We start from the raw sequence: 26003 nt of genomic DNA, 5'->3' as shown, positions 1-26003 counted from the left end.
CACTTCTAATAAGAGTGATTCATCACCATAATACTTCTGTGGAAAGATATTAATGCATTTATTATGATTTAAATTGAAATTGTATTAACTGAACTTTTAATTTAATTCAAAATAAATAGTACTTAATAATTGTTTTCAACAACAAAGAGGAATTTTAATCAGGAAATATGATGTAGTTAAAGGATTAATTGGCTCAGCAATTAAATATCATCTAAATAAAGAGTTAAGACAAACCTCTGGTTTTGAAAGATTACAATGAAGATTCTTCTGTGCAGGTTTTGATTTGCCTCGTCCCTTTTATAATCACACCTAATAGCTTCTACTGTATTAGAGAACAATAAAATGTACTAATGTAATTCATTGAAGATAAAGTCCATTTGTACAGCTTTGGTAACTTTTATTATAACTCCTAAGGCATCAAGTATTTCAAAATGTAGTAAGCCACTCCTGTTGAAGACTAAACAAATCAATTTAACTGTCTTGTTTACAAGAGCAATATTGAAAAATTGCAGTGGTTCTAAATTCAGTTTAAATTTACATATTTTCAAAAATGATACAGTATAAAGTTTCCTTTCAACTACTGGACTTTCTGATATCCAACTAAATAAAATCAAACCTGTGATTGTAGACCTGTGATGCAGTAGTTTATTGCTTGTGCCAATTAAATACCCTGGAAAAACTGCCATTAAAGAACAAAGTATGCACTTGGGTGTTGAAATTTCATGATAAAACATTTGAACTAGAGCAGACAAAAGGTTGAAATAACAGTAAAATATCCATAGTCTGCAAGAACTTTGGAAAAAATGGACCGGGCAAGATACAATGAATGGGTTCACTGATCTTGCATAGCTATTGAAAATAACTTGGAGGGAGTTGGAGGCAACCTAAAGTGATTGCAGTCTCATGCATATTCTATACAAACACAAGCCATGACAAAGAAGTAACATTATTAAAGGTGAAATTTGTCTCCTTCCCCAAATTTTCATAGGTTTTTCCTGATAATTGAAATATCTGACATTATCTTTGTGAAGGGAGATGTTGAGTTTAGACAGCAGTATAAATATCTTTTTCTGTATGATCTCAAGTTCAAATTTTATAGAGCTAAATGCTGTAAGCTGTAACAGAATCTGGACCAGGAACAGAAAGATGAAATTTTTTGGTGCAAATTTTGCCACTTCGCAACTCATATTTATTTATTTAAAACAATCCTTTCTGGAGCATTTTTCTTTATTGTTAGAACAGAGGTGCTCTACTTTCTCTTTCCTCTGCTCATAGTGAAGTCTCAAAGACAATACTATTGGAGTTTAAAACTGCTGAACCATTGGCTTCCATTTGGTCACTTGGTGTTCCTTCTAAAGACTTCCTTTTCAAGTGCACCTGTCAAAACAAAGAAAAGCACAATCCTAAATGTGTTCCTGAATATATTCATAATTCTATTGTTTCAAGTGTAATAGAAGTTTAAAATGGCATTTTTTTTGATATATGGAGAAAATTAACAAAACCCTCTGCATAAAACATTTTTTATTAACTCAATCTGCTTAAGAAAAAATAGGATAATTTCCTCATATTTTCACTCCATCAGTAACAAGCACTTTCAGGTCAAAACATCTTCAACATGATGGCTTAATTATGCTCAAGATGCTCGACTCTACCCCAAGACAAAGGAAGGTAATCCACTTGATTGGCACTACATTCAGTACCTCCATCACAGCTGCACTTTGCTGCTGTATTATGTACAAAATCCACTACAAGAACTCATCAAGGCTTCTCTGACAGCAGCTCTTAAACACATGGCCTCTGCCACTTGGAAAGAAAGATGGCAGGTGCTGGGAAGTATTCATCGTTAATGGGTCAACACTTTGGAACTCCCTATCGAAGAGCAGTGTGAAAGTACCTTCACAATATATGCTTTTTTATTCATGGACTGCAGAAGTTTAAGAGGAGGTAGTGTAATTTTTTTATCAGTTGGACCTAAATTCAATCTAACCTTGAATAGTAAATGGGCTCTTCCCAACAAGTGCCAATTTCCTTCACTGCAGTAAATGACAGAGCTTCAAACTGTTCCATAAAAATGTACTGTACATCAGTGGAAGGTGTAACATTTCTGTAGAAATGCTGATCTCAGGAAAGATTTTCTTGTCATATAAGAATGGAATAATTATTTGAACAGAAAAAAAAACATGACCTAAATGTGCAATTTATATTGGTGATTTTAATCATAAGTTACTGAGTAACACACTTGCTGGATATTCAGATTCATCTAGCTGCCTTTCTACACCTTTTATTTTCATTAAAGTAGTGTTCCTGTAATCCACAAAAGGTTAAAAATCAGCTTCACAGTGGATTATCTAGGAATTAAGAAGATCAGTCCATGGATTTAAGGCGGATTTCACAATCGCAAAACTATCACAATCACTGCAATGCAGTTAGATACACACTACAAGATGAGGTTTCCAATGCGAAGTGTCTGGAGTGTGGAGCAGATAATTAGGCACAGAGGCCAGTGCACCCAATTCTTCCCCTTCACAAAACATATATTTATAAGTAAACAGCAGCAAAAGGTAGTTTCGTATATTTTGAGCTCCCAGTCAAAAATGATTCGTGAAAGGATAATAGATTCAACATCATTGTGGCAATTATCTGACCTGTTTTGTCTTCAAATACAGGTTTCCATTGAGAAAATCAGATCAGACCAGTTAATTTATTCTGCTTCCTACAATACATTTTGATTAATTAACAGTAATTAGAAATGGAATACAAAACACTGAAGCAATGTAAAAATATTAATAAAACTAGTTTATGGTTTTGACAGAAGATGGAACAAAAATCCACACATATATAAGCATTCAACATACAACAAAACAGAGTCAACCCTGCACGCTCACTAGCTAATGCCATAAAAGTTGGATTAAAACAACTACAAAAAGTATCCTTTTTAATTTAGGTAACAAAAGTTCAAAATGTGTTGGTTTCATCTAACTGACAGGAATACCTCCTTTGAGGAATGCACCATTTTCTATGTGGTGGTAATCAGTTGTTAGAGTAACTGGTTTGAGGTTGGTTTTGTAACAAGTTAGTTTGATTTAATGTTGCATTTACTCTTTTTGGAAATGACTAACTGCCCTATAACTACCTGTATGGCAACTTTAACCAGGGAACAATAATAGATCCTGTTCTTGTGACTTGAATCAGACGGTTCTTACTTCTGCATTCTCTGATACAAATCGAACAGCTGCTTCATTCTAGAATAAGGCAAAACCATGCCTTGCTACACAAATGTTTATTTGTTTAAAACTGCACAACTTTAACTGCTTTAACCTGCATTTCAACCTTTATACAGCATTTCATACCCTGGCTGCCTTGCAGCAATATGATTAAAACTCTTGTTTAACCTCTCACTATGCAGAGACAGTAAGGCCTGCTAGACATGCCTAACATTTTAACTCGTAACTCATAAGATTGCACTATATCTATCAATCATTCCTGGTATTCTCCTTCTGAAGCTCATTCCATTGATTTGACAGGGGATACATTTCTAGGCAAGCTTACTTTCTTTTCAGTTTGTATGAATGCACAACACACAAGATTTCAAGTAACTCTTCTTCCCAAACCTTTGTGCAAAAATGTCTAAGACATCCCAAGTACATCTTCCATGCTTGCTCAGGTCAGGTCTATACAGGATAAATCTGGTAAATTATTTTCTCAAAGAACAAACCTGCATTTACTATAGAACATAGCAGGCTTTTATTTTTCATCATATCCCTGAGGTGCATGGCTCCCATTGTTTATACAACTACTTAGAAAAGTAATGCACGGGAGAATTTAAAGCAAATGTCTTAACACTTTTCATTGCACAGAAATGGTAATAATTATTGATCATACATGCTGATACATTTTAATGTTTTATCAATATCAAATAGTATGAAGAAAGTATTGCTATGATAACTAAAATCACTTTTGCTGTTAAAATTGAAAGATAAATGAAAAACGGGGTAACAAAAGGCAAGTAAATCTAGTTCCTGCACAAGGATTTCTCATTTTCTAACATGAAATGAACAAAATAGGTTTGGACAGTAATATCAGATTAGAACCAGTACATTGTGAGAAGCATGACTGACAAGCGTAGATACTTCAGTATTATTTGTATTAAATCTCTGCATTGAATTTGTTGCGTAAAGCAATTTTTTTGAGTTGGTAAATCAGAGCGATGAAGAGAACCACTACAATGAAAAAAAAGCAGCCTGACAATGACTAAACCAAGCAACATTCTGAAAATGTAAAAAAAGTGATACTGAAGTAATAAGCTAGTCATATGCTGAGCCTTTCAATTGTTATAGTCTATCAAATTCTACTTGTGCTGAGGCAGATGTAGGTCTTCCGATAAACGCAAAACCTGAATAAAAAGGAAATGAAATGCTATCAGGTCTTACTGTTCTTTAATGGTCACATTCTAGCCATTTTTCACACTTCGTTGGCATCTCTGTTCTTTGACAAGTAAACATAACACAAATGAATTGATGCCAAGGCTACTTCAACTTTATCTGAAATGTATTCAAGAGAAATAATACATTAATAAAAGATGTATTTACACAACAAATATAAAATCTTTTTCTTTTGATCTTTAGAGTGAAGTCAGTTTGCTAAAAAATATGACTATCAAATCCTAGAATTAATCTGATCTCTCTCTGTTCTGGTCACCTTTAATACATCCTGAAATAAAGGCTTATTGAACAGCAGATCATTTTTAAACTTTAAATCAAGAACTTCTCAAAGAGGCATGCTATTCTACAGTTTTTAAGAGTGAAATTATTTTGCTTATCTGAGGAATATGGCAGGTAATCAAGCAGAATTTGCCAACAGCTTGGAATACTGAAACCTTCTCCCACCATCCTTTTGTAGCCTCCTATTTATCACAATGTTGTTAAAAATTTTCAACAGAGCAATATTCATCAGTTCAGCAAATTAACAAGGAGAAAACTAACCTCCTGATCTCAATTACAACCAAACATTTACCAGCAACAACTTTGGAGCCAGAATACAAAAGAGATTCATTTCCTGATGAAGTGATACATTCGATAGTACAAATTGCAAAGGCCAGGAGAAAAGTAATATTCAATTCTCAAGCATAACAAACTGAGAACACAATTAATACATTTGCCTGTGACTTGATTAATTACTATTAATAGCAGAAAAAATATTGTGGTTTACTAAAATGTTTGTTATGAGGGCAGATTTTCTGAAGCTGTGCTGGTAGTACTGCCTGTAACTGCTGGCACTTAAACACTTTCTCTGCTTGGAAGGCCAGCAATGCAGTTTACACTTTTCAGCTGAGGTTCCAACGTCTCAATTTGTAATTCCTGTAGGTCCTGTGCTGGAATGATGAGCTCTCCATCGAATTGTGTGGGTGAGTAGATTTGTTTTCATTTCTGATCATTTTTCATTTTGCATTGAACCAAACCCAGTCTTGTCCACACCTGATGTCAAAATGAACAAATATGCAGCAGGGGCTACAGAATACTACGGAGGAGCAGCACCCTCATAAACTCAATCAACTAAAACCCATGAAAACTCAGTTACTTGAAGCACTGATCTCAATCTCTCCAGAAGGACACACATGAAGGAAGAAGGGGGTTGCTGTAAGGTAGAACGGAAAGTAACTGGAAAATGCAGCATTCTCCAAGAAATTCTCTTCCTCTATCACAAGGGACTCTACTGGTTCTCAAAATTGTTGAACAAAGCCATGGTACATGGATGTATCAGAAAAGCATGACAAGAAACATCATCATACGCAAATCTGGTAAGCTAACCAATGATCCAAGAAGCTACAGGCCAAAGTCCCTCTTTTGTGCACAATCTACAAACTCCCAGATCATATCAAACTCTGAAGAATTATGCCTTTTGTTGAAGATTATAGATGGGTAAAAGGCTTTGCATGTCAGGGGATGAATTCCTCACTAGAGATACCCATCCTCTGACCTGCCCTTTGCAGTTGAGTATTTATGTGGTGACTCTAATTTCATTTCTGGACAACACTGACTCCCCAAGATTTTGATGGTAGAAAAGTCGGTGATGGTCAATTCCATTATGGAGTTGCATATGTTTTAGATTAAAAGATCAGTGACCTTTATTTTTAAACTGAGGATAGTAAAAGATCTCCTAATACTCAGCAGGAATTTGAGGAAAGGATATGTAAGCAAATCACAGAAAGGTGTAAAAGTAATAGGGTTATAGTATTGGGGGATTTTAACTTTCACAATATTGACAGGGATTGGGAATGTAAAGGGCTTAGATGGGATGGGATTTGCTAAATGCGTCCAAGGTAGTTTGTTGAGACATTATGTATAGAGAAGGGCTGTGCTTGATCTCATCACGCCTGGAAATGAAACCAGGCAGATGGTGGAAGTGTTGGTTAGGGAACACTCTGGAAACAGTGAGCACAATTCTGTAAGTTTCAGGGTAGTTATAAAAAGGGATAAGGTTGGTCAAGTTAAGGTCTTGAATTGGGGTAGGCTGATTTTCACTGCATTAGATGGGACCTGATAAGAGTAGATTGGGAGCAGATGCTTGTGGGTAAAACAAGTGGGAGACTTTTAAAAGAGAGTTAGGAAGAGTTCAGGGACAGTATGTTCCAGTAAGGGTTAAAGAAAAAGATGGCAAGATTAAGGAACCTTGGATGACAGAAGTTGTTAAAGGATGAATCAGGAGAAATAAAGGAAGCACAGGGCAGATATAGCCAACTACAATCAATATTTGAGGAATATAGAAAGTGCAGGAGAGTATTTAAGAAAGTAGGAGAGCAGCAAGAGGTCACGAAATATCCTTAGCAGTTAAGATTAAGGAGAACCCAAAGTCATTCCATATTAGGAGCAAGAAGATGGTGAGTGAAAGAGTGGGTATCCTTTGGGGCCAAAGGGGTAATCAATGTGTGGAACCAGGGGATGTGGGTGTGGTTGTAAATGAATACTTCTCATCTGTATTCACCAAGGAGAAAAATGTGGAGGACTGCAAGTTAAAGGATGGATACGTTGATCGTCTGGACCATGCAGGTACTGAGAAGGTGGAGCTGGTAGATGTCTTGGAACACATAAAGGGCAGATGAGATCTATCCCAGAATGCTATGGGAAACGAAGGAGGAGACTGCTGAAGCCTTGACAGAGATTTTTGCATGTTTGTTAGCCACAGATGAAGTACCAAAAAACTGGAGGATAGCTAATGTTGTTCCTTTGTTTAAGAAGGGCAGTAGGGATAAACCAGGTAACTGCAGGCCAGTTAGCCTTATATCAGTGGTAGAGAAGTTATTGGAGAAAATTCTAAGAGACAGGATTTATATTCATTTGGAATGGCAGGGACCAAGTGGGGATTATATCCAGCATGAATTTGTGAGGGGCAAATCCTGTCTCACTAATTTGACTGAGTTTTTTGAGGAGGTAACTAAAGTGATTGACGAAAGCAAGGCAGTACATGCTATCTCTATGGTCTTCAGTGTGGCATTTGACAAAGTCCTGCATGGTATGGTCTAGAAGGTCAAGGAACATGGGATCCAAGGTGAAATGGATAATTGGATCTAAAATTGGATTGCACATAGGAGGGAGAAGGTGGTGGTGGAAGGATGCTTTTTTACTTGGAAGTCTGTGTCCAGTGATGTACTGCAGGGATTGGTGCTGGGACCTTTGCTGTTTGTGATATATGTTAATGATTTGGATGTGAATGTAGGAGTTATGATTAGTGAGTTTGAGGATGACACAGAAATTAATGGTGTGGATCACGAGGAAAACTGTCTAGGGTTACAGCAGCATATATATCAGTTGGGCAGAACATTAGCAGATAGAATTTAATCCCAACAAGTGAGAGGTGATGCATTTTGGGAAGTCAAATAGGGGTACGACATATGCAGTAAATGATAGGGCATTAAGGAATGTTGATGAACCTTGGAGTCCAAGTCCATAGTTCCCTGAAAGTTTCAACACAGGTGAATGGTGAAGGTGTTTTCCTGTGGGAGGGGTATCAAAAATAAGAGGGCATGGTTTTAAGGTGAGAGGTGGGAGATTTACAGAGAATCCTAGAGTTAAGTTTTTTATCTGGAGAGTGGTTGATATCTGGAATGCGCTGGCAGAGGAGGTGGAATCAGATATGTTTACTACATTTAGACAAACTTTTAAATAGGCAAGGCAGAGAAGGAAACTGTCTTAATGCAGGTAAATGGGATTAGTGTAGATGGGCAAGGTCAGCATGGAATGGAACCAACATCTCAGTATTGGGGTTCACTTGTGTGAGAGGAGAGAGTTTAAGTTAAATTTACAGATGTGTGTGCACCAGTGTATAGCAGTAGAAAAGACTAAAAGGGTATTTGCTAGTATTAGAAAATGAAGTGGAGGCAGACTGAAAAGACATGAAATATGGATAAAGTTGGTTGAGTGCATAAATAAGTAGAATTATGATGCATTGGTGAAAGGGAAAACAGTAACAATACTAATTAAGAAAGATATTAGTGATGGAGAGAGGAGATACTCTTTAAAGGTTAAGGGCAAAATCCATTTGGTTAGAATTCAGAAGCAAGGAAGGAGCTACCATGGGTGCCAAAAATTGAGAGGGAGATAAAGGAGAGAAATTACACAAATCTGTGTGTTGACTTTGGGAGATTTCAATCACCCCATATCAATTGGAAAAGTATTAAAATAAAGAAAGAAAGACAGGACTTCCTGAAATGCATAGTGGAGAACTTTCATAATCATTATGTTTCTCACCTAATAAGGACAGGAAACATTGTTGAACCTGGCTTTGCATAATGAGGTAGGTCAGGCAGAGTAAGTGTAAGTGGGAGAATAGTTGGGGAATCAGTGATCATCAAATCATATAGTTTACATTAATAATAGAGTGGGACAAAAGAAATGCAGAGTGTCACCTCTATATTGCAGGAGAGCTAACTTCAGTGGGATAAAATGGGATGTGGCCATGATAAACTGAACCAAAATATTAGTAGACAAAACTATAGTGGAACAGTGGGTGATCTTTAAAGAGGAAGGCTTAGAAATTCCATTGCACAACCACTGCCCCCACTCCACCTCACAAATAAAAATTCAATGCCATGCATTTCCAGATAGACTTAACCCAGCGTAAAGCAATTTTGTGCACATTTCTGGCTTGTTAGAAAACTTAAGTCCTTATCTTCTGACAGGTTTTCATTAGCCTTAATACCTTTTTCACAATATTTCCCAAATGACACTCACAGCAACATGCAAATGTGTAATCAGTGAGACCCTCAGTGAGATCGTGACATGCAGTGAGATCAGCGAGAATCTTATTTATTGATCAAAAACAGGTTTTACTAACACTGTTTCCCCTGAAATCACGCTATTTAAAGGGCCTACATTTAAAATGCTTTCTTTGTCTTCAGTGCGATTTCTTGCAACTTCAAATACAGCCTTATTTGTGCTTATAGTGCTTTGTCTACAGAGGCAATTTCACAGTTATTTTCAGCTTTTTAGCTTCAGGATCATTCCAGACTGCTTCTGATGATGTCTGCATTGCAGGCTTCCCCAAAGTATAAGCACTTACTGCAGCATGCATTCATTTAGTCAAAACCCTGTAGCTGGAGAAGGTTTGCTTATATTGTAGTATGTCACGTTAAGTTAGCTGCAAAGATCGCAACTGCTGATTTTTGTAAGAACTTGCAACACAAGAGTTGGGGATGTCAGTGTTAGCACTCTTACACAGAAAAGCCCAACACCACCATTTGGTGAACCTCTTAAATGAAGATCCTGCTCAGTGGTAGGGTGACCTGCAATGCTGTTGTAACATCAAATATGTAATGTGAAACAATTTCTAGGCCAAGATTTCTAACTACATCTAAGTACCTTTTATACATTCTTTATAGCAATGTTTTACCTACTTTCTATTGTCTGCTGTGTCATGAAAGTAGATTTACCCGGAGGTGAGTTGCAGCCATAGTTATCCTACCTACCCTGATACAGAGAAAGGCAAAATTCCATGCTAGAAATCGCAACATTTAGATGCCAGAGTACCATTTTTAAATAATTGACACTTTTAGAAGAACACTGCAGACTTCAAGTGATCAGCACCAATGCTTACTATTAGCTCTAAACTTACCCTTCCTCAAATGTCTCATTATACTAACAAATGTGCAGAAGTTTGGTCATTAATGTTAAACATTTTGAAGGTAAAAAATCAATAGTGTGACTCATATCATGAACAGTTTTAGAAAAAAATTGAATACATGCTTTGTGCATTAACCATCAGTTGATACTTCTGGAGACATTTAATCAATTGTGCACATCACACAATGATTTCAGTATGCTGCACCCTCTGGACTCCAGACAAGAAATAAATCCATTTCAAATCCAGTTGTAATGGAAGAGGACAGGTCTTCAGGACAGGGTTGAGTATTAAGGGGCATTCAATACAAACATCCTCTCTCATGTTACCTGTGAGTGGTTGTTTTTTAAAATATACGTATTTTAAATGTTTCTATGGCTTATTGCAAATGCAGAACTGTGTCTTTTAACAGTTGGATCAAAGAAACTGTCAGAAAAGAAAAATGGCTCAGCATCAACAATTCAAAACTAGTAAATTTCATGCTACTTTGAAACATGTTGTGTTATATGATTGATTAGCTTATTGATTTCAAAACAAGTATGAAAAGAGTTACAGTTAATCTTCACATGTAACTTAAATTTGTATCGGAAATGCAAACAATGATTTTCTGGACCATACCTCTTTCGCTATCTTAGTCAGAGCGATTGCTTCGGTCTTGCCCAAGTGTTGTACCATTTTGTAGAAGAAACTATCTTTGTTCTCAAGAAGAACGTACGGTTCCTTGTACTCTGCAACTCTTCCTTGATCCAGTACCTATAGACAACATTTAAAGCCAAAACACTCAAATTGCACGGTCTAACAAAAAATTCTCAATGTGAAAGGAAAACAGGTAGATAGAAAGGTCCAAACAAGGAGTCTGGCAGCTGTTCCTTGTACATCGTGAATGTGTTTTGGGATGCTCAGCTTCAGATCTGATTTGAACTCTTAAACACAACTACCTGGAAATGTTGACATGTTGCACTGGCGTTTTCAGTGCAACACAGTGTTTTGCAGAATGGAGCACAATATAGCAGTTTTTAAGTCTGAAACTAATGCACGTTTGAAGTGAAGGTGGAAGGTATTGATTCAAATCAGACCAATTATTGGTCTGTCACAGGAAAAGTAGGCTTTCATTGTTTAATGTGCACCAACATGATTTAAAGGTCCACAAACATTTTGTTCAAACATCTGCAGAATGCACTGGAGACTGACTGCTGATTCTGAAGTCCATTCCTATTGACTATAGAAACTTTAAGTGGTGTCCATTATTTCATATTCACTTTCCAGATGTAGACATCGCCAGCAAGGCCAGCATTTATTACCCATCCCTAAGTGCACTTGAGGAGGTGTCAGTGAGCCACTGCCTTGAACTGCTGCAGTTCTTCTGGTGAAGGTAATTCCATAGTTCTGCTGGGCAGAAAGTTCCAGGATTTAGACCCAGTGATATGAAGGACTATTGATATACTTCCAAGTCATCTTGGAGGGAAATCTGTGTATAGTAGTATTCTTATGCACCTGTTGCCCTTGTCTTTCTAGGTGGGAGAAATTGCTGGCTTGGGAGATGCTGTCAGTGTAGCCAGCTGAGTAACTGGGCAAGAAACTAGAGATGATACACCTTGAAGCTGGTGTGTGCCAGTGGTGGAGAGAAGGAATGCATAGGGTGTTTGATTGATTGCCAATCAAGAAAACTGCTCTGTCAAGTAGATATTATTTCATCCAGCTGCTGATTTGTGTCTTGTAGATGGTGGAAAAGCCCTGAATAACCACTGCAGGACAGCCAGAGTCTGACCTACGCTTGTAGCTGCAGTAACCCCCAAGACATTGATGGTTGGGGACTCAATGATCAGATTCACTCTTGTTGGAGATGGTCATTCCCTGGCACCTTCATGGCATAAATATTACTTGGTACATCAGTTCAAGGCTGGATAGTGTCTGGGCCTTGCTGTATAGGCTGTTTTGTTTGCTGAGGAGATGCGAATGAAATTGAACACCGCAATCATCAAACATCCACACTTCTGACCTTTTGATAGAAGGGAGGTCATTGATGAAACAGTTGGGTGTAGGACACTAAGGAACTCTTGTAGCGATGTCCTGGGGCTGGGATGATTGATCTCCAGTTATCATAACCATCCTCCTTTGTGCAAGGTATGACTCGAGCCAATGGAGTGCCTTTCCTATGATGCCCATTGACTTCAGTTTTACCAGATGCTTTGATGTCATATTTGGCTAAATGTAGTCACATCACCTCTGATAATCAGTTCTTTGGTCCACATTTGGACCAAGGCTGTGATGTGGTCTGAAGCTGAGTGGTCCCAGAGAAATGAGCACTTGAATCTCCAAGGCCATCCACACCCATGCAATGGCCATCCACACCCATGCAATAGTCATCAAGGACTTGGTGGGCCAAAGGGCCTATTTTGGTGCTGTATGAGTCTATGACTTCAAGCCCAAACTAGCATCAGTGAATAAGTTATTGGTAAGTATCACTTAGAGTCATAGATTCATACAGCACGGATACAGGCCCTTTGGCCCAATGAGTCCATGCTGACCATGGTGTCCACCCATTTTTTCCCAATTTCCTGCATTGAGCCCATATCCCTATAAGCCCTGCCCTTCCATATACCTAAGTGCTTCTTAAATGATACTATTGTACCTGCCACTTTCTCTGGCAGTTCGTTCCATATACTCATCACCCTCTGCGTGAAAAAGTTGCCCTTCAAGTCCCTTTTAAATCTTTCCCCTTTCACCCTTAAATTACGTCCCCTAGTTTTGGACTCCCCTACCCTGGGGAAAGACTTATCTATGCCCCTCATGATTTTATAAACCTCTATAAGATCACTCCTCATTCTCTTACACCCCAAGGAATAAAAATCTAGCCTGGCCAACCTCTCCCTATAACTCAGGCCCTCTGGTCCTGGCAACAGCCTTGTAAATCTCTTCTGCACTCTTTCCAGTTTAACCACATCTTTCCTATAACAGGGTGACCAAAACTGTACACAGTACTCCAAGTGCTGCCTCACCAATGACTTACACAATTGCAACATAATGTCCCAACTCCTATCCTCAGTGCCCAGACTCATGATGGCCAAAGTACTAAATGCCTTTTTTACCACCCTGTCTACCTGTGATGCCGCCTTCAACAAACTATGCACTTGTACTCCTAGGTCCCTCTGTTCCATTACACTTCCTATTCCCTTACCATTCATAGTACAAGTCCTACGCTGGTTTGACTTTCCAAAATACATCATCTCACACTTATCTGTATTGAAATCCATTTGCTACTCCTTGGCCCACTTCCCTGACTGATCAAGATCCCCCTGTAATCTACGATAACCTTCTTCACTATCAACAACACCTCCTAATTTCGTGTCATCCGCAAACTTACTGATCAAACCTTGGGCATTAGCATCCAAATCATTTATATAAGTAACGAATAACAAGGGTCCCAGCACCGACCCCTGCAGCACACCACCAGTCACCGGCCTCTTTTCCGAGAAACAACGTTCAACCACCTTCTGCTTCCTACCTCTGAGCCAACTAGCTCTCCCTGGATTCCATGGGACCTAACCTTCCAGACCAGCCTACCATGTAGGATCTTGTCGAAGGGCTTGCTGAAGTCTAAATAGACAACATCCACTGTCCTACCCTCATCTTCCTTTTCGGTTACCTCTTCAAAAAACTCTAAAAGGTTCACCAAGCACGACTTTCCATGCACAAAGCCATGTTGACTCCTCGTAATCAGACTTTGTCTATCCAAATGCGGGTAGATTCTGTCCTTCAGAATTCCCTCCAGTAACTTCCCCACTACTGATGTCAGGCTGACTGGTCTGCTTCTCTGGCTTGTCCTTGCTACCTTTCTTAAACATTGGAACAACTTTAGCCATCATCCAGCCTTCAGGAATTTTACCTGCCAGTCTTTGGGAAGTTGATTACACTCTTGCCATGGCTTTTATCAATTTCTTGTGACTGAGAGTAAACTGATTGGGCAGTAATTAGCTGAATTGGAAATGTCCTGCTTTTTGTGAACAAGACAATTTTCCACATTGTTGGTGAGATGCCAAGTGTCATACCAGCACTGAAACAGCTTGACTAGAGGTGCAACTAGTTCTGGAGCATGAATCAAATTGGTTGGACATCAGCTTCCGTGATAGTGTGGATCTCAGGAGGAAGCTGAGAGGGATCATCCATTCAGTATTTCTGGATGAATGTTTGTGAAGGCTTCAGCCTTTTATCTTGCACTCACACGCTGGGCCCTGCCATTGCTGAAGGTGGAAGTGTTCTTGGATTCTCCTCTTCCCATTATCTATTTAATTGTCTATCACCATTCGTGACTAGTTGTGGTAGAATTGCAAAGCTCTGATCTGGTCCATTAGTTGTAAGGTTGCTTTACTCTGTAATTTCAATTTCACATTCACTAGGTGGCACCTCAATTTTAGACATGACTGGTGCTTCTCCTGGCAAGTCCTTTTGCACACCTCATTGAGAAAATGTTTGATCCCCTGGATTGATAGTGGTAGGGTGAGGAATGTGACAAGCCATGAGGTAACAGATTGTGGTAGTGTACATTTCTGCTGCTGCTGATCCACAGTGCCTTATGGATACATAGTTCTGAGCTGTCAGATCTGCTTGGAGACTAGCCCATTTAGCATGAACAACCATACAACATGATGGAAGATGTCCTCAGTGAGAAAATGAGACTTTTCTCTGCAAACACTGTGTGGTGGTCACTAATACCAACGCTGTCATGGATGGATGGATGCATACATCACAGGTAAATTGGCGAGGTTGAGGTCATATAAGTTGATCTCTTGTATTGGTTCAGTCACTACCTGCTGCAGACTCAAACTGGTAGTTATTGCCTTTAGAACTCTCGCAGTCTGTGGTGCTGCTACCATGCCATTCTTGGTAACAGGTATCGACAGGAGTCAAGTGGAGAATGCCATTAGACTCCTCAAAATATAATTCTGGTAAATGCACTGTTCTGGGGGTGTTCTCCAGCAAGTAGAGGAGTTTCATACTTTGTTATTGTTTGCTGTATCCTACAGATCTTATCCAACAGGAGAGATGAGCCCTTGCCTGAAAGCCTTCAGTAAAAAAAGCTGGAGAAGGAAGAAGATGAAGAAGCACCAGTGGATGCGGATCATGGGATACAGTGTAGAAGGGAGACTCTCTTTGGCATAAAGTTGGGGACAATCCAATTTCTTGCAAGTTCACCAGAATACCTATTTCCTCAGTTCTGCACACCAACATGCACATCAACAAGATATTGCAACTAACTTATGGTTGTGGTGGATGGAGTGCATTCAGATTGGAGGGCTGTGACTAGCGGTGTCCCACAAGGATCGGTTCTGGGACCTCTGCTTATCGTGATTTTTATGAATGACTTGGATGAGGGGGTAGAAGGGTGGGTTGGCAAGTTTGCAGACGACACAAGATTGGTGGTGTTGTCGATATTGTGGAGGATTGTCGAAGATTGCAGAGGGGTATTGATAGGATGCAGAGCTGCAATGAGAAGTGGCAGATGGAGTTCAATCTGGAGATGTGTGAGGTTGTACACTTTGGAAGGACAAACTCCAAGGCGGAGTACAAAGTTAATGGCAGTATCCTGGGTAGTTTGAAGGAGCAGAGGGATCTGGGGGTCCATATCCACAGATCCCTGAATGTTGCCTCACAGGTGGATAGGGTAGTTAAGAAAGCTTATGGGATGTTAGCATTCATAAGTCGTGGGATCGAGCTTAAGAGCCGTGAGGTAATGATGCAGCTCTACAAAACTCTGGTTAGACCACACTTAGTACTCTCAGTTCTGGTTGCCTCATTATAAGAAGGATGTGGAAGCGTTGGACAGGGTGCAGAGGTACCAGGATGCTGCCTGGTTTAGAGGAGAGACTAAGGGAGCTAGGGCTTTACTCTTTGGAGAGAAGGAGGATGAGAGGAGACATGATAGAGGTGTATAAAATGTATAGAGTGGACAGCCAGCACCTCTTTCCCAGGGCACCAATGCTCAATACAAGAGGGCATGGCTTTAAAGTAATGGGTGGGAAGTTCAAGGGAGATATCAGAGGAAGGTTTTTTACCCAGAGAGTGGCTGAGGCATGGAATGCGCTGCCTGCAGTGGTGGTGGAGGCAGGTACATTGGTCAAATTCAAGAGATCGCTAGATAAGCATGTGGAGAAATTTAGAATAGAGAGATATGTGGGAGGTAGAGGTTAGATAGTCTTAGGTGAGGTTTAAAGGTCGGCACACCATTGTGGGCCAAAGGGCCTGTATTGTGCTGTACTGTTCTATGATTCTATGATTCTTATGTTGCTAAATGAATGAGACCTGCAGATTGCATGTGCTTCATATAGAGTCACAGAGTCATATGGCACAGAAACAGCCCCTTCGCTACCACATCGATGCCAACTTTTTCGTCCAACTACACTAATCCAATTTGTCTTGCGGCTCCAGCAAACCAGGTTTGACCCTGAAGTCCAGTGCTGCCTGTGTGGAGTTTGAACATTTCCCCTTGTGATCATGTGTGTTTCCTCTGGGTGCTCTGGTTCCCTTCCACATCCCAAAGACCTGTGGGTTGGCAAGTTAATTGGCTATTGTAAATTACCCCTGGTGTGTAGGTGAGTGGTAGGATCTGGAGGGAATTGATGGGAATGTAAGAAAAATTAGAGGGAAAATTAGTGGGGGAATGGTATTGCGCTGTCAACTGACATAGACTTGATGGGCCAAAATGGGCTCCTTCCATGTCATAAGGAAATACCGATATGGAATGTGAATTGTTTATAAACTTCATTCTAGATTGCATTGGCTACTGTGGCCATGAATGCTGAGTCTGCATTGATTTAATTTTCATCGATCATTTTCCATGCAATAATTGGCCGCCATTGACGACTTTGATCATTTACCAACATTCATCACTAGGACTATGGTCACTCACCATGCATATTTTCACTTTAGTATAAAGGAATGTGATCCCAAAGCTATCAAAAGAAATAATATATCTCCCTATCATTCGGCACCATCTGCTATTTCCCCTTCAAAACAGGAACAATAGCTTCTTCTTTATGAAGGGGAACAGAAAAAGCCTCAGCGGCTGTGTCTCAATGAACTGTGAGGTCCCTCCAGAATCCCAATTGATCTTAAACAATTGACAGAACGATTAAAGTCATAATGAAGGACAGAATTGTTAATTGGTCCATCTCTCATTATGCTACACCATCAACTCCACTGGCGACAACCATTGAATTCTTGATGCTTAACAGTTTGAACAAAAAGAACTTAATTCATACATAAAAAGATATAATGCATCAAAGTGAAATTTACTGTCATGTACCTAGGACCTTCTCCTTGTGCTGCCCTTGCAGCTTGATCAGACCGACCTATGCCTGTGACACAATATTTCCTGTGTGGCTGCCCCAGACTACTGGAAAGTTTGTCCTCTGACAACTGTGGGGATGGCAGTAGTCTGTGACAGATGCCCTCAAGGAGCTCCCGGCCTTCTTTAGCTTTCTGTCATGAAGGACTGCAGTCTGGAATACTGCTCTGAGGCCTGAGAACCAATGTTGGGAGTAGAAATGCTGACATCCTGAAAGCGGACAGCTGTTTTACAATCCACAGGCCAAAGGAATTACACAGATAATGGTTGTAGATCTGTTGCAAACCCAGACTGCACTACTGATGTTAACGCCTCCAATCCCAACCAAGTCTAACAGCTGTATGCTCTGTAGGAAATGGTGTTTTCTTGGTTCTCAGCTCTCTGTTTGCACAGAACAGCTCTCTGCTTGTGTTAGAGGCCAAGAGGCTCCTATTGGTATCTTTCTGTTTTCTCTTGACAGAAATCCACTTTCAGGTGATCTCAAAAATAAAAACAGAAAATGCTGTAAGTGCTCGGCAGGTCTAGCCATACAAGTGGAGAGAGAAACAAACATTACAGGCTGATGACTTTTCATCACAAGTGTTCTCTCTCCAAAGATGTTGTCTGACCTGGTGAGTTATTTCCAGCGTTTTCTATTTTATTTCAGATTTCCAGCATCTGAAACATTTTGATCTTATGTTAGCAGATGACCACTCTATTTAGAGGCACAAAGATGTTGAATCACCACTGTGTGTGCATTCGTGGAAGCTGAAGTCTGATCCATAAACTACTGAGTGTAGGTTTGTGGACGGCAGCTGTCCCATAGTGCATAGAGCCATGAGACTGGCCAGCACACATGTAAAAACATTTATACAGAACACTCATTTCAAGAAGAGGTAGAAGGCTAAAGGGGAGCTAAAGAGGGCTTGTATACCAGGGGGATTCAAGTCTTCCTCCTCTGTGCCTTCCACATGGAGCTGGACTGCCCCAATGCCCATTAGGAGGAAGACAGAGCCTGGTCAAGCTCTGAGCCAGGAAGAGAGCCCCTTCTGTTTGCTAGGCCAGCTGGCAATTCCTTGCAAGTTCAGCCTGTAAGACAAATGGAAGTCGTATTTTTTAAGACATAGAAGGAGGTCAATCAGCCCAATGAGTTTATGCTGGTTCTCAGAGCATTCTCTTTAGTTACACTCCTGCACTTACATCCCTTATTTGGAATACAAACATATTTGGGATGTGGGAGGAAATTGGAGCACTCAGGTGAAATCCATTTGGTCGGACAGAGAACTTGCAAAATCCATACAGACAGCAGCCAAAGTCAGGGTTGAACCTGAGTCCTTGGAGCTATGTGGCTGCAGCACTAACTGCTGCAACAGCATGCTGCTCTGTAGAAGAAGGGGTGTCCACTTCTACACTAAGATTCCATTTTGCATTCCTACTTGATCCCATAACATTCTATTTCTATTTGTTTATTATCTTCAATCCACTTAAAAAGAATGACCTTTGTCTAACTTACACCTGGATCTTTGCAACCTGGATATCCCCAATGGATCCTCTGAGAAGACAGCTTGTGCTTAGCCTGAGTGTGAACATGACAATGCAATCTTAATGTGTTGATGATTTCACAATGCTGTCAACCTTATTTTTCTGTGTATTTGCTTGGTAGAGTCTCAGAAGTAGAGATGTCCACTGAAAGAATAGGCTTCATTTCTTATGCAGAGCAGGGGAACCAGAGAAGAGCCAAGCCACAATGCTTTGGATTCAGTCTGATGGCAAGATTCACTCAAGCAGAGGAGAATGCCTTCTAAACTATTCACAATGATCACGTATATCTGATTAAACTAAATTGGCTGATGTCCAGATACAAATCAGACTTTATGTATAAATATTTTTAAAAACTTAAAGAAACTAAAGTCCAGGAGAACAGGGATAGGTATCAAATTCAGATGAAGGCAACAAACTGATTATCAGAGCATTCAAAAGGATACAGAAGAAGAGGCTATTGGATAGGTAGTAATAGTGAGGATCTTTTCAGATATGCTATATTTTTATATTCTTCTGTGATTTGCTTCATCCACAGTGTGGTTAACATCGCAAATATCCAACTGGTTATGCTTGCCCTTCCTCACTTAATGGATAATGGCGATCAACTTCAGTTTTGGTCTTCCAATCTCTGTCATAGATCATTTAGCCTAGCTCGAGCAGCATCTCATATTTATTTTTAAAAAGCCTGTGTATTTACTTCACAATTTTCACCAATTAGCCACCATGTATTTGTTATTATTCCTCAGTATGTTTTAATGGCATCACATTTTACATAGAATATTTGGAATTTTTCTCTGGTGTTTGTGAGGTCGATATCTAATATCACTTCTTTAAAAAACATTTGGACAAGTTCGTGGATCAGAAAGCTTTAGAGGGACATGGGCCAAATGCAGGCAAATGGGACAAGCCTAGTAAATCATTTGGGTCACCATGGATGAGTTGGGGCTGAACAACTCTATGACTCTATTGATGAGTCTCCACTCGGTAAAATCCAGAGTGCCCTCGAATTACATGTGAGAACAGGAATCAAACAGTAAGCTTTAGACAATATTTAAGATTACTGGTCATAACATATGTGCCTATATGATTTTCCTCACTTTCAGAAGGTGAAAGAATAAACTCTTCCAAAGATAATGGCATAGGCTACAGACAATTGATAGAAGGAAGCAAGTGTGAGGCTTTTAAAAATAAAACAGGGAGAGTTCAAGACCAATATGTTCCTGTTAGAGTGAAGGGTAAGGCTGGCAGGATTAGGGAAGTCTGGCTGATGAGGGATATTGAGGGTCTAGTCAGGAAAAGGAAGGAGGCATTGGTCAGGAAAAGGAAGGAGGCATGGGTCAGGTACAGACAGCTGGGATTAAGTGAATCCCTTGGATGTAGGAGTACACTTAAGAAGGAAATCATGAGGGCAAAAAGGGGACATGAGATATCATAGAAACCATAGAACAATACAGCACAATACAGGCCCTTCGGCCCAACATGTTGTGCCGACCTTTAAACTATGCCTAAGACTATCTAACCCCTTCCTCCCACATATCCCTCTATTTTAAATTCCTCCATATGCTTATCTAACAACCTCTTGAACTTGACCAACGTATCTGCCTCCACCACCACCCCAGGCAGCGCATTCCATGCACCAAGCACTCCCTGGGTGAAAAACCTCCCTCTGATATCTCCCTTGAACTCCCCACCCATTACTTTAAAGCCATGCCCTCTTGTATTGAGCATTGGTGCCCTGGGAAAGAGGCGCTGGCTGTCTACTCTATCTATTCCTCTTAATATTTTGTATACCTCTATCATGTCTCCCCTCATCCTCCTTCTCTCCAAAGAGTAATATCCTTGGCAGATAATGTAAAGGAGAATCCTAAGAGATCCCATAAGTTTATTAAGAGCAAAGGGGTAACTATGGAGAGAATAGGTTCCCTTAAGCAGTGTGGTAGTTTATGTCCGGAGCCATGGGAGATGTGCAAGGTCTTAAGTGAATATTTCCCATTTGTATTTACTGTAGAGAAGGTCAGGGAAGCTAGGGAATTCAGGGAAGTGAACACTGATTTCCTGAAACATATCGATATTACGAAAGAGGTGTTGGTGGTCTTGGGGTGCATTAAAGTGGATAAACCCCTGGGGCCTCACCAAGTGTTTTCTAGGACGTTGTGGGAAGGTAGTGAAAAAATTGCAGAGGCCCAGGCAGGGATTTTTATACCTTTATCATCCATGGCTGAGGTACTGGAAGACTGGAGGGTGGCTAATCTGTACCTTTATTTAAGAACAAACCAGGAAACTACAGGGCGGTGAGCCTAACCTCAGCCGTGGGAAAATTACTGGATGGGATTCTGAGAGACAGGATCTATCTGCATTTGGAAAGGCAAGGATTGATTAGGGATGGTCAGCATGGCTTTGTGAGTGGGAAGTCGTGTCTCACAAATTTAATTTGAGTTTTTTGAAGAGGTGACCAAGACAATTAACGAGTTCAGGGTGGTAGAAGTTGCCTATGTGGACCTTAGCAGGGCTTTTGACAAGGTCCTGCACGGTAGACTGGTCTGGAAGGCAAGACCACATTGGATCCAGGGTGAGCTAGTCAGTTAGATAAAAAATTAGCTTGATGGAAGGAGCCAAGGTGTGGTTGTGGAGGGTTGTTTTCCAGATTGGAGGCCTGTGACCAGTGGTGTGCCGCAGGGATCGGTGCTGGGTCGCTTGTTGTTTGTCACATATATTAACAATTTAGATGAGAATGTAGGTGCCATGATTAGTACACTTGTAGATGACACCAAAATTGGTGTGGTGGACAGTGAAGAAGGTTGCCTAAAGTTACAACAGAATCTAGATCAACTGCGAAAGTGGGCAAAGGAATGGAGATGGAATTTAATTCAGACAAGTGCAAAGTGATGCATTTTGGGAAGTTAAACCAGAATAGGACTTACACAATAAATGACAGGGTCCTGGGGAGTGTTGTAGAACAGAGAGACCGAGAAGTATAAGTATCCCTGAAACTGGCAACACAGGTAAACAGAGTGTTGATGAAGGCATATGGCATATTTGCCTTCATTGATGGGCATTGAGTACAAGAGTTGTGATGTCATGTTGCAGCTGTACAAGATGGTGAGACTGCATCTGGAATATTGTGTGTAGTTCTGGTCAGCATACAATAGGAAGGATGTGAATAAGCTCAAGAGGATGCAGAAAAGATTTGCAATGCTTTTGCTGACACTGGAGGGCTTGAGAGACTGGATAGGCTGGGACTGTTTTTCTTTTCATGAAGGAGGCTGAGGGGTCACTTTATAGAGGTTTATAAAGTCTTGAGAGATATACATAAGATAGACAGTCACAGTCTTTTTCCTAGGTTAGAAGAGTCTAAAATTAGAGAGTACAGGTTTAAGGTGAGAGGGGAAAGATTTAAAAAAGGCCGTAAGGGTTATGTTTTTCACTCAGAGGGTAGTGGGTATATGAAATCAGCTGCCAGAAGAAGTGGTAGAGGTGGGTATAATTTCAGCATTTAAAGGCCATTTCGACAGGTTCATGGACAGGACAGGTTCAGAGGAATATGGGTTAAATGCAGGTAAATGGGACAAGCTCAGGAAGGCATTTTGTTCAGCAAAGACATGTTGGGCCGAAGGGCCTGTTTCTATGACTCTATAAAACCATGGTATGCTATTTATTGATAAATCTGTTTCATCCTATCTATAGACAGCCACAATATGTTATTATATTCACTTTCCTCATTTCCTTTCTCCACTCACCTTCCAAAATCCCTGTTAGTTCTGAAATTCAAGCATGTGTAAACTCATTTTATGTGAGCTGTAATAATGCTGATGCTGTGACAGGCTGTAGGAGAAATAAAACTTGCTACACCCAAAATAAAACGTTCAGTGTTTTGTTCGTATATTCAAAGCTCACATTTCATGCAATATCTTTGAAATGCATTAATCATAAGACTGCATGTTTAAAAATATTGAATCACTATGGCAGAGAAAGAAGTCATTTGTCCCAATTTCCTTTTTTTTGGAGATATTTTTCAGTTTGATTACCCTGCACTTCTCCATACAAATTTCAAAGATAGAGACTATGTAATGCCATAAGATTAAAAAGTATAGTCAAAGAAGCTAATTTTCAAACAGAATGGTAGATATGGATGTATGAGATTTGGTTATGATTCATTAAAGGTTAAGTAAGTGTCTCAAAACTCTAAGTGGCATATGTAAACATTGCAAAACTTTCCAGATGACATGATATTTTATTCCATAGGCTTTCATTTGCCTAGTAAATATGCTGTTCTCGCAACGTCAATAGATATTCGGAATTAAGCAATGACGTTGTTATTTCTACAGACTCACCTGACTAAAATCACAAATTTATTCCATGAAAATAGTAAGCACTGAGTATAATCAATTTACTGGAAAATTGCTCCATTCAGGCCTAAATGTGTGATTGGCAGATTTAGTTTTTCCTCATAAAACCTAGGCTGAGACATAATAGGAGCTTCAAGGAAGGTTGTGCTGGGCAGGCTTCTTACCAGAATTCTATCACTGTCGATTATGGTATTAAGTCGATGTGCAATTGTCAATACTGTGCATTGCTCAAACTTCTCCCGAATTGTCTTCTGAATCAGCTTATCCGTTCTTTAAAAGAAGAGAAAAGTTAAGAGTGTAGTAATGCATGTAAGTTCAGGTTTTAGATCAAACGACAGTATCCAAATGCCAATCTTGTACTTGTCTTTTTAAGGTCACAGTTATGGAAACTTTTCAAGGCATCCTGCATCCCAGAAACTGTTCAAGGCAATTTACCTCCCAGTAACCATGGCTTACTGAATCAAAGAAACATAAAAACACAGAAGACGTTAGAAAGTGGGTTGAAAGTGTCTAATGTGTAAATCATGCAAAGATCTATTTAACTGCTGTAGATCTCGCAAGCCACCAGATCCAAGTGAATTCACAACTATTATGAAGTTCTGTACACTATTCACATGTAGCTCTTCTATTTTTTCTGGTGTTGACATTCACCTGGTTATATCACTATTTGTGCAACATCCATTTTCTCCATTACCAACATATGCTAAAACTCTGATAATTTGGCACTCTTGGTATATTGGTGATGCCAGACTGGCAGATTTTCTGGCATGTTAATTCCTATTAAATTCCAACATGCTTTTAATTCACTTTTTTTTAAGATGTTACATAGTAGTATAATTAAATTTCCAGTGAACCTGGTGAGTTTAAAGGGAGCATGGGAAACACAGCCCATTGAGTTTAAAAGGAGCGCAGGTAGCAGGGAATGTGGAAAACGGGGCCCCAAGGTGTCCAGCTGCAGCTCCTTTCAAACCACAAGGACTGGTTGAAACTGCAGTTGGATTCACTGAGGAGCATACAGGAGGCATAAAGTGTCATGGATATGAGCTTCAGGAAGGTGATCACACCACAGGTTCTGCCAAAGAGTAGAATGGTGAATGCTTAGGAGAGGCTGGCAGGCAGTGCGGAAGTCTGCTGGCTATTCCCCTCTCTAATAGGTGTAACACTTTGGATACTGTTGAGGGGGATGGACCCTTAGAGGAAAGCAACAGCATATAAGTCAGTGGCACCAGGAATGGCTCCGTTGTGCAGCAGGGAAGGACAAAGTCTAGGTGAGCAGTAGTGATGGGTGACTTGATAGGGGACAAACAGGCACTTCTGTGACTGAGAATGAGATTCCAGGACGGTGCATTGCCTCCATGGTGCCAGAGTTGAGGATGTTCTGAGAGGGTGGAGGATATTCTGAAATGGAAGAGTGAGCAGCCAGAGGTCATAGTCCATATTGGTACTAACAACATAGATAAGAAGAGAGCTGGGGTCCTGCAAAGGGAATTTAGGGAGTTAGGTAAAAAGTTGTAGAGCAGAACCTCCCTCTAGGGTTATAATCGCAGATTGACTTTGAGCCACATGCCTGTGAGTATGGAACGTATAACATAGAACAGTACAGCATAGGAACTGCTCTTTGGCCCATCATGTCTGTGCTGACCATGATGCCAATTTAAAATGCACATTTACTTGCTTGTGGTCTATATCCTTCAACTCCCTGACTGTTAATGTACCTGTACAAATGCTTCTTAAACTTTGCTATCGTATCTGCTTCCACTGGGGCTCCCTTGGCAGTGCATTCTAGACATGTGCCACTCTCTGTGTTATAAACTTGCCACGTAAATTTCCTTTAAATTTCCCACCTGTCACCTTAAAGCTATGCCCTCTGTTATTTGACACTTCCATCATGGGAAACAGACTCTGACTATCTACCCTGTCTATGCCCCTCATAATTTTATACACTTCTATCAGGTCGCCCTTCAGCCTACAATGTTCCAGAGCAAACAACCCAAGTTTGGCCATCTTTATAGCTAAATCCAAGTTTGTCCAACCTTTCCTTATAGTGAAATAGGAAGGTAGGTCAGGTGGTTAAAGAAATGGCGCAGAGGGAGGGCTTCAGGTTTTCATATCATTGGAGTATCTTCCGGGGAAGGGGTGACCCATGCGGTTGCACCTAAACTGCAGAAAGGTTTGCTGGTGCTACTTGGGAGGACTTAAACTAGCGAGATGGGGGGTGTGTGACCAGAATGCCAGTGCAGCAGGTGGGGAGGTTGACTCATATGCAGAAAATAGAACAGACAAGTCCAATGGAAGAGTTAGCAGAGACAAGAAGGACACATGAGAGGGTCAGTAGGCTTAAATGCATTTACTTCAAATCAAGGAGCCTCACAAATAGGGCAGATGAGCCAAGAGCATGATTGACACATGACATCATGATGCTGTTGCAATCATGGAAACGAGGTTGAGGGAAGGGCAAGACTGGCAGCTCAGTGTTCTAGGGTATAGATGTTTCAGGCGTGACAGAGGAGGAGGGTGCAAAAGAGGAGGGGCGTTGCAATGCTGATAAGGGAGAGCATTAGAGCAGTACTTAGGGAGGATATCCTTGAGGGACCAGCCAATGAGGTTATATGGATAGAACTAAGGAATAAGAAAGGGGTGGTCACTTTGATGGGGTTATACTATTGGCCTCCCAATAG

At 40.3% G+C, this 26003-nt stretch overlaps 1 protein-coding gene across 2 annotated transcripts in view; it reads right to left on the bottom strand.

Annotated features, from left to right (window-relative positions):
- Positions 1 to 271: 271 nt before the first annotated feature.
- Positions 272 to 26003, bottom strand: part of abcc4 (ATP-binding cassette, sub-family C (CFTR/MRP), member 4) — a 353844-nt gene continuing 328112 nt past the window's right edge. Inside the window, exons 29-31 of one of the 2 annotated variants that reach the window (XM_052025926.1) lie at positions 23490 to 23595; positions 10732 to 10866; positions 272 to 1377 (exon numbers count right to left, since the gene is read on the bottom strand). In XM_052025926.1, coding sequence (XP_051881886.1) covers positions 1270 to 1377; positions 10732 to 10866; positions 23490 to 23595 — 349 coding nt within the window. In that variant the 3' untranslated portion in view covers positions 272 to 1269. Of the gene's footprint in view, positions 1378 to 4494; positions 4542 to 10731; positions 10867 to 23489; positions 23596 to 26003 lie in introns of those variants that run through there. The other variant, XM_052025927.1, reaches the window with a different exon arrangement.

This window comes from Pristis pectinata, chromosome 11 (genome assembly GCF_009764475.1).
Source record: "Pristis pectinata isolate sPriPec2 chromosome 11, sPriPec2.1.pri, whole genome shotgun sequence".
In the NCBI taxonomy this organism is placed as follows: domain Eukaryota; kingdom Metazoa; phylum Chordata; class Chondrichthyes; order Rhinopristiformes; family Pristidae; genus Pristis; species Pristis pectinata.
This window is presented reverse-complemented; position numbering and strand designations above follow the sequence as displayed.